Below are 10,027 nucleotides of genomic sequence, written 5' to 3' on the forward strand. Positions count from 1 at the left end.
TGTTTTGTTTGTTTGGTTGGTTGATTTAACTTCGCACAACTTTGAGTCTTTTGTTGCCCCTGTCTCAACTTTACTGGAACGTGTTGCAGGCATCAAATTCAATATCAGTGTTATCAACATTGAACATTTCATATATTTTCTTGTACTGGTTTTATTTATGTTCACACAGCATCTCAACGCTTTTGGAAATTTGGTTTGTAGACTGTATTTCATTACTCAATGAACATTTGTATGTATTATTGACCAGATAAACACATCACACCTTTGTTTAAATACCAAGGTGCAGTATGACAAGGTGTAATGCTGCATGTCGTGTCATCTAGTAGCTTTAAATCTGTGCTGATAAGTGTATGGAAAAGAACAACAAAGTCAAACAGCAGTTCACAATTTATTTACTGAATAAATTTGGACAAAACACCAGAATCTGTTACGATACAATCAGAACATCTGAGGCAGATATCCCACCATGCACCACCCCCCTCCATGAAACAAAAAGGACTAAACATTAGCACCAAATCAGCACCAACTTAAATAAAAGATAGCTCAGTCTACAAAAAACAATAAAAGCAATTGTTTTTTTTTATTGAAAAGCAACTCAGAAAAGTAGCAAATTGAGAATTTTCATGTTTTTAACTTTTCTTAAAAAACAAGCACCCTCCTTCCCCCCCAACCCTCCCCTTCCCCTCCCTGCTAGGCAGGCTATAGCATTCATGGGGCACATGCCAATGACTAGATAAAAACACAAATTCAAGTAACATTGAGATACGACAAAACATGTCCACTGGTACCCATTCCGAGCATGATCGTTTCACAGAACCTACGCAGGCAGTAGAAAACTAACATGAGGTCCTGGAGTGAGCATGTCATTAGCAATACTATCACTGAATATCTCGTATCAAGTTTTGAAAAAGAAATGAGGGAGACCAGGTGGCATGGGGCTGTTGGGGCACCAGAATACTGGCACAGAAGTTATCGTGTAATTCTAAAACTTCAGACAGACATTTTCCTCTTCGCGCCTGTCCTGTGTCAAGATATTGCCTACATCATACATGAAAAAGGAATCTCTGAATAAAGGAAAAACCCTGCAATGTAGTTTTAAATATATATATTTATTTATATATATTTATATATATAGCTGTTACAATTTAAATAAATGTTACGTTCTCGTTTTCTACAACTGAAGAATGAATTTAAATAAGAGGAAGCTAATTTTTAAGGTGAACTCGTCCGTTCACCTAACACATCAAGTGCATGATGCCAAGTTTGGAGGCTTACCAAGAAAAAAAGATTGAGGTTTGAAGGGAGTGATATTAAAGCAGCAGTAACAACAGAGTGGAACAGCTTAAAAACAGGAAAAAAAAAGAATGACTGTTTACACAAATGAAAAATAAAAGCGTGGTGGTGAATTAAGTGTGGTAAAGGCTTAAAAGACAAGACAAATTACTGAAAACAAGGCCATCACAGAGTTTAGTGACAATGTCAGAATTATCATTAACATAAAACTGAGACAAATGAGAGATGGTGAAACAAAAAACAAAGATGAGGTCAACCAGGTTGATGATGAAGAAAAAAAAAGCCTAAGCTGCTCCATTTATTAACCAATAGTCCCAGGTCATAGATAATCACCTTGTATTTGTTTAACAATAGAACTCGGGGTTGTGATTTCTGACCCTGGGTGTGTGGTTTAAATAGGTACCACCTAAAGCTATGACAAAAAAACACAAACAAAAAAAACCAAAAACAAAACAAAATCCATAAGAAAAGGTGTTGTCAGTTCATTTTGAATTGTTCTCCTTGGTTTCCGGTGTTCTTATGTCCCTTCATGCTTTCCATAGTGTCAAAAATGGTGAATGTGTCTACTTTTATGAGCACCACATTAAACCAAACAGATCCAAAAAGAACATTTGCTACATTGTTTGCAACTTGCATGTCTGGCGGCACCGTTCCCCGAACAAGGGGGGTGGAAGGGGCGGGTGCATCGCCAGGTGACAGGTTTAGATGCCATTTGTCATGCCAGGCTCAAGGTTTTCCATGAAATGGTGGAAAAGGAAACAAGATGGAAACACCTTTTATTATGAGTGACAAATGTTCACCTATTTAATCCCTAAACTACTGTTTTTGGCTCTGCTGTGAGCGTGGCGAGCCAACCGTGGCGGAGTCGTCCATTTTGTGCTTGGTGTTTTGTTCAGCTGAAGAACTGCTCCAGCTCCTCTTCCATGTTCACCTCAGGCACCGTCTGCTCCTGCTCTCTTTCCCCTCTGCCGTGCACCATGGTGCCCCCTAGCGCCCCGGAGGAGGCGAACCAGGGGTGCTCCAGGATCTCCCGAGAAGTGAGGCGCTCTGCGGGTTCCCGGCGGAGGATGGAGCGGATCAGGCACTTGGCCTTGGGTGTGAGCGTCTCGGGGATGTTGAAGTGGCCCCTGCGGATTTTGCTGAACAGGGAGCCGGGCTCAACGTCGTGGAAAGGGTAGCGCCCCACGAGGATGGTGTAAAGCATGACGCCCAGACTCCAGACATCAGCTGCCTTCCCCGAATAGCTGCCGTTGGCGTTGAGGATCTCGGGACTGACATAGGCTGGGCAGCCATGTTTGTCTGACAGAGAGTCATCATGACCATCCAGGATATAAGTGTCCTCAAGGCTCTCCAGCTTCACGAGGCTTCTGGAAACACACAAAGGAAACAAAACACATTGAACATGATGATACCACTTCACAAAACAATGGACACATAGATTCACTTGATAATGTGAATGGTATTAAGTGATAATTACTATCATAGTGCTGATCTTTGAATGCCAACTAACAAAAAAAGTGAGATACAAAAGACACTTGAGTGGGGTAATTTGCTCTGATGGACATCTTAAGTGTTTTAGATCCATCGCTTTTGGGTATCAGAGGAAGTAGAGCACATAATGCTCTGGGCTTAAGTTTGACATTTCCTTTCACTTAGATAAAAAGTCCGGCCAAAAAGCATCGACATACAAATAGGCTTTCCAGAAGACCTCCACAATTCAAAAGAAACACAATTACGGGTGACTGATCGTCTTAGGTTTCATGCATTGAACTGTTTTGCTCAGAGAATTAAGGACCCGGCAGCGAGGACTTTTTTATCCCTGCTCTTCCCCCTCAAAATAGCATCTTTTTGCAGTCTTCTCTAAACCCCACAATAGCAGTTATGATACCCTTGAGTGCTGATAATAATGGCTAATTGTTCAGAAGCATTACTGCTAAAGAATCTTGAGAGACTTGGGCAAGAAGATGTTCCACGTGCATGGTAAGAGACACTTGTGGGGCTGTGCAAACGCTGCCATCTGCGTGTGAGGTCCATGAGACACGACGCACCAGACAGAGAGCCAGGGTGTGTGTGATACTATCTACTGGGAAAAAGGAAACCGGTACATATGAGCTTAGACATATTCAAGAATGTTTTTACCATCTGTGCCACGTGCCTACACTTTCCCATCAGCCCACTCGCTGGTTCATTGTCAGTAATAGTAATTTGCTTTCATTAATATGCTGAAGAGCATTTTCACAAGCTCAAATCAGGAAATTTCTATTGTTACTTTGAGCCAAAAGCCCATTGTTCCTCTGCAAGATAAAGCGCCATGTGCTTTTTTAAATACAGCAAACCACTGCCGGGATAACAGCTCATTTGGAGGACATGTGCAAACCTGCAATTACAGTGAAGAGGGCTTAGAAATACAAAAAAGACTTAGCCCATTTTTTAATAGTTGTACATTGTCTTTATATAAGCTGTGTGCTGATCTTAAAATGTCTCACGAGTTTGGTGTAGGAGGAAGATCAACACGGCCTGTTTAAGTAGCTGTGTTGGATCCTACTTGAGGTCGACCTTTGATCGATGCTCTTTAAACAGGCTGCTGTTTGGTCAAAGGCTAACAGCAGCATGACAAAAATCGGGTCAGGAAGCTTACAAATGCTGAGGAAGCCTGCTCAGGTGTAATGTTACATCTGGTCTTATTCGTTTTCATTCACCAGTGCCTTTTGTCGCACACTTGGGTTGAAGCCAGAGCAGATCTCAGAGTTTCTAAAGCAGTGTAGTCTTCTCATCTCTATACTTGCATTCACTGAGCCAGCAGAACTGAAAAGGTGTAAGAGGATTCTTGACAGGCTATATAGTAAATGCGACCCAATACTGTCCTGCACCATCACTCTTAAAATTCACCTGACATCAATCATTTAATGGGACAAGGAGGAGCGGGAGGGGGGCTCATGAGCAGTCTGGTGTAACATTCAAGGTCACTGGACCCACACTAAATATGTGAGGCAGCTCAACTTCCCTTTTCCACAGTTGGCGCCAAAGAATGACATCACACTTTCAGATAGAGGGCATTGAGGAGCAGTCTGTACCTGTGCCATGAGTTTTCAATAAGAAACCTGAGAGTCTAATAAAATGTCATCAGTCTGAATGAGAGTAATTATCATTTTATATTTTTCATTAGTTTTTATTTTTAATTTTTGTTTTCAATTCAATTTAATATCAGTTTGTTTCCATGGTGGGTTTGGTTGTTTCCATTTAGTTTCTACTAATATTTTGTTTTTATTCATTTCAGTATTAGTTTTAGTTTTTTGCTCAGTTTTTTGTGAGGGGCAAGATGTAATAACTGGAAGAACTTAGACTTTACTTTAGAACTTTAGACTCTGGAAGTATTACAATACAAACACAACACTTTGTGAAGCCAACCGACTCGAAACATCCCAGTAAACATATGCACCAGTGCCTCCTAATGGCTCACTGTGCTGACTAAGACTAAAGACATTTCCTGTTTTTCTAAATTCAGTTTTATTTTTATTTCAGCTACCTGAAATGTTTTTCCCACCTTGTTTTAGTTTTTAACTATAATAGCCTTGGTCTGAATCAGCATCTACTAAAATAAAAAATATGCATATTTTCATTAATAAAAAAGGTGCACTCAGGTTGCTGTGGCAACAGATGCCTGGATTTTATGCATGTAGTTCTGATATGCCGCCACCAGGGGTCAGTATACTTGTTCTATAAGTGATTGCACAGATTTCTCCTGCTGATCACTACAGAAGTGCAGCAGTGGCAAAAGCTTTCTTTAATTGATCATCTGTCATGGATAAGCTTAGTCTTGATAACTTCTGTGGTCCTGCCTTTCAGCTCATCTGCACTGCAATGATCCTCACCATGTGTGATTCCATATGTCATATATACTGTATATACTGTATGCACCATACTCACTACTAAACCTTGTGCACAAATATAGCTCAGGGAGACACAAAGGGATTATGTTTCCTCTACTCTGCATAACATCTGGGAGCGGCATGTCAGTCCTGCATCGTGTCAGTTTACACTATACTTGGTGTAAGCTGAGATATGACACAAATGATACCAACGCGGTTGTTATATCACATACAACATGGAGAAATAGTGCACAAAGTAATGGTCAAAGGTTTCTGCAGAACTCACCTGTCCTCATTCTTGAAGACAAACTTCCTCAGTTTGAGGTCACGGAGGACCAGTCCGTTGTCGTGGCAATGTGCCACAGCCGAGGCTATCTGATAGAAGAGTCTGGCAGCTTCGTCCTCCCGCAACTTCTTGCAAGTGCGGACAAAAGAGTGCATATCTCCATAGCTCCTCTCGAAGAACACATAGGCTCGAGTCTCCCCGAGCAAGATCTCCAGGATTTGGTTAATGTGCTGGTGCTGGCCCAGGGCAAAATAGGCCGCCAGTGACTCCTGGTATCGGCCAATGTCAAAGACCTGGAATCATAAGAAAGGAAAGCATTCATATTTACAGTCAATGTTTTACCAAAGCAGCTGGTTTTTTTTTAAATCTAGGGTGACTTCTGAGTGCTAATGTCTCACTAGGTGGTTGTTTTGTGTTCAGGTGGGAATATCTGCCACAGAGTCAAAATTTTCCCTTTTTATTTTGGAGACAAACAAAGATAGAATCAGTAGGATTTCTCTGAGCTGTTTGTAAACACACCAGGAAGATACCAGGGGTTAAATACCAGTGTTTTCAGTTGGTAAAGCATCCTGAGCACAGCAAAATATTGAGAAAAATAAGGAAATGCAGGCAGAAAGCAGGGTCTCTGCAGATACAGCTACCACAACACACAATTCAAGTAGGCCATTACTGATGGTAGAAGGGCATCTTGTTTATATGAGCTGATGAATTGTTTTTAAAGAAAATGTTGCATATTATACCTATATACTGCACTGGAAGAGCTTCGAAAGGCCAGCAGCAGTCTACCACATTCTTGTGACACCAAACTTGTGTTTACTCTCTTGGCAGAGGAGTGTGGTTACACAGAGGCAAAGTGAAAGCATTGTGTTATTGTGTTGCAGCCCAGGGGTTGCAGTGTCTCTTTTGTTTCCATAGTAACCCCCCCCCCCCACCCCACCCCAATTGACTTTCAGTACAACCAGTTCAGGTGAGAGGGCTCCTCTGCTCACAGTCAATAAAAATACACCCCACAGCTCTCCACATCTTAAGTTGTGACCTAGGCTTCCAGCTTGGCGGCAATGATCAATTGCAGAAGTGGGGATTGATTGGTGGTGTATTGAAAGCGGCACAAGGCAGATGAGGTCAAAAGGCAGTTAGCTCACAGGCTGTGCCAAAGGCTGTTAATTTGTTATTGCCATGACGAAACATTATCTCTAGTCAAAAGGTACGGGTTACTGGATATGTCGTGCCTTATGAGTTCAACGGTGCATGTAACTATCGTCTCAATTCAACAAGCCACTTAAGCCTGCTTAAAGCAGGAATGTAGCTCAGGGATAATAACCCTACCACCCTTATAATCAGTAATATATCAAAGTCAATATGTGTGCCATGAATGTGGTGAGGAAAGGGCTGCAACTAATGAGGTTATAGTCGATTAAGTGATTCATTGTTTGGTTTATAAGATGTCAGAAAATGGTGAAAAATGTTGATGATCCACAAATGTCGTGTTTTAGCCCACAAACCAAAGACAATCAGTTTAATTTCACGGAGGATTCAAAAAGACAGGAGGAGCAGGAGTCAGGGAATTTTGACTTTCTTTTCCAAGCCTAATGTGTCCCCAGCCTTCAAGTAAAATGGTTTATTTCTTTCAGGTGGAGGGGTCAATGCTGGGACCAATGTCATAGCAGGTGGCTGAACTCATGAAGTTCCCTTACCCTGCATGCTTTTCTCTCAATACAACTGTCCTCAGATGTGGAGTTGCAATGATTAATAAATTATTAAGTGACTATTAAATTACTTGCCATCTATTTTGAGTCATTTCTTAAGCATTGATGTCCAAATTCTCTTATTTCAGCTTCTCAAATGCAAAACTATCCTGGTTTCTTTAATCCTCTATGACAGTAAACTCAGTATCTTTGGTTTGTGGACAAAACAAGACATTTAAGGACTTTCTCTTTCTCTTTAGGAAACACTGGACATTTTTTTTAAACTATTTTCTGAAATGTTATGGACCACAAAAGGAACTCATTAATCGAGAAAACAATCAATAGATTAACCAACAATGAAAATAATAATTAGTTGCAGCCCTAGCCGTGAGTGTCACTTAAGCCTTAAGAGAAAAGTGGTTAATTTCTTACGGTTAGGGGGGATCAATACTGGAGTCAATGTCACAGCAGCTGGCTGAACTTGTAAAGTTCCCTGTCCCTGTGTACTTTTCCTACACTGTGGTTTCTTCCCTGTTAAAGGGGAGGAATTTTCCTTATTCTTTTGAGGGTCTACAAGACAGATGGTGTTGCATACTGTATAGATTGTAAAGCCTACTGAGGCAAATTGTGATTCGTCATACTGTGCTATGTAAATAAAATTTGACTTGACTTCTATACAATGTACGTGTGCTCAAATGATCACAATCCCAAATAATATCTGGTGCAAAAGCTGCTAAATGACGGTGCTTTTGCACAAAATATAAAAGCAAGGGTGCAATAACACGATTATAGCATTGCACTATGAAAGAGAGAAGCCATGGGTAAGCCTAGAATAGCAGGGAGAGGAGTGTGTGCGTGGTTACTCACTCCTTTGTCAACGTTACATCATGCAATCCAAACCACGCAGCTCGCCCCATTCACTTTTTCCATTAGGTTGCTGTGCCAGCTCTCTATTTACAATTCAAGCAATTATTCAAAAGTTGAGGGATGCAGACTATTGATACCACCTCAGTATTTCTCTGTATGGTACGTGCATTAAATTTGGAGCAGTATGTATTTTAAAAAATAGCAATCTTCCATGTTATGGTGACTGCAAACCTGCAAAAACACGTTTTTTGTTCTGAAAATGTGATTTTCATATTGCTCGCTTCTGTATGAAGCTCATCTTGAAAGGCAGAGGGGGTATTATAGGTGCATTAAAGGTAGGATCCGTCTACCATACTGCCTACTAACCTTACATACGAGCTCTTCCCCGCTGTGCAGGTGGGCGGCTCTGAAAACGTGGTCTCCCTCCAGTGGTTCCAACAAAAGGTAGTCCCCGATGCGGGAGATACAGTGTGAGGAGTCCGGGGTCTCCGGCGGGCTGGGGGACCCGAGGTTGGGGCTGAAGCTCTGGTGCGACTCTGTAGTCCTTAAGCAAGACAATTCTTCGAAATCGTGCGATTTGTGCCGCGATCTCCCATAACGTGAAATGTTAATTGGATTTGACCTCTGTATGTTCATGAGGAATAAGTGCGATAACTCCACAAAACCGGGGGCCTTGATCCTTCTCCTCCTCCTCGATTAGGGCACCACTTTTGTTGTGCAATATCACAAATCGTTTGACACTTTAGTAAATGCTGACCAAAGTAAAAAAACAGATAAGGGATCGACTTAAATGCACCTTGCTTGGTGGAGAGTGAGGCAAAAAAGGGGTCTGTAATTTGCTTTTCGAGTTCAACTGTTCATTTGCCCCCCTTTGATTTCCATTCAAGAGGTGAAGCCAGCCTAAAATGACAGAATTACAACCCCAGGTCGACTGAAAACCTTCTGCACGGACTTGCTGCAATTTCATTCACGTTAGCAGTGCGATCAAACTGCAACAAAGGCGACCAAAAGTCAGCTTTGACAATGAATGAAGAGTGCTAAGTTAACCCTTGTTTGTTAGCTTATGTCACCGGTTATGGCACGTTTCATAAAACAGAAACAATATGTAGGACACAAGCCTGAAAAAAAATGCACAAGCAAAAAATGTATAAAGCAAGTTTTGCAGGCTAATTATAGCTGCTGAATTTAACCGACAGACAAATGATGGCTAGCAGGTGCAGAGCTAACTAGTTAGCTTCCTTGGCTAACTAGTACCAGGTCAGTGCACGGCGGCCTTGTTCCCCGGGATCATATTATCCATGCACGGTGATTGTCATCTAGCACACAAGGAGGAGAAAACCCCATCCGGAACAGACTGCCGCTGCTGTGGCTCTTTGTGTACCGGAGTCGACGTCCTCTCTCCTGGTCTCTACTGGTCCAAATGGAAGAAAAGAAGTGTTATATGACTGCTGCTGTAAAGAAAGCTGCTGCTGCTGCTGGAAGGAAGGAAGGAAGGGACGGCCGGCCGACTTTCCCAGGCCTATCCCTTGGTTCAGCAGGACATCCTCTCTCCCGTAGTGCTGCTGTGCTTCTTACGTGGCTGGGAATCTAGTCCATTCAGTGCGGAGGGAGGCCAGCCGAGCTGCACACTGACTGCACTCACTGCGCCTGTACACAGCCACGGAGTGAGTGAGTGAGAGAGAGAGAGAGAGAGAGAGAGAGAGAGAGAGAGAGAGAGAGAGAGAGAGAGAGAGAGAGAGAGAGAGAGAGAGAGGTTTCTTCACGCGCACACGCGCGCGCACACACACACACACACACACACACACACACACACACACACACACACACACATAGATGCACGGACATACCGCCCTGCCCCCTGACGTCATTCCCACAGCGAAACCCCATTGGCTTCCGAGCTGAGTTATAATATGCAGCGCAGTCATGTGAGAACCGTGTAGTGAGGCTACACCCCCAGAAATCTAAATGCATCGCACGCTGTTAAATTGGATGGGGGGGGGGGGGTGGTGATGCGAGTGAGAGTATAG

The 10,027-nt window shown here is 42.4% G+C and overlaps 1 protein-coding gene across 1 annotated transcript; it reads right to left on the reverse strand.

The window, feature by feature from the left end:
* Window positions 1-375: 375 nt before the first annotated feature.
* On the reverse strand, window positions 376-9,659 carry trib2 (tribbles pseudokinase 2). The gene is made up of 3 exons (XM_084737703.1): window positions 8,367-9,659; window positions 5,449-5,741; window positions 376-2,660 (listed from the first exon to the last, which is right to left on the reverse strand). Exons 1-3 carry the CDS (start codon window positions 8,634-8,636, stop codon window positions 2,186-2,188), a joined length of 1,038 nt encoding a protein of 345 aa, XP_084593829.1. The 5' UTR covers window positions 8,637-9,659; the 3' UTR covers window positions 376-2,185.
* Window positions 9,660-10,027: the final 368 nt, after the last annotated feature.

Source organism: Lutjanus erythropterus, chromosome 15, assembly GCF_056507025.1.
Source record: "Lutjanus erythropterus isolate fLutEry1 chromosome 15, fLutEry1.hap2, whole genome shotgun sequence".
NCBI classification, from domain to species: Eukaryota; Metazoa; Chordata; class Actinopteri; order Lutjaniformes; family Lutjanidae; genus Lutjanus; species Lutjanus erythropterus.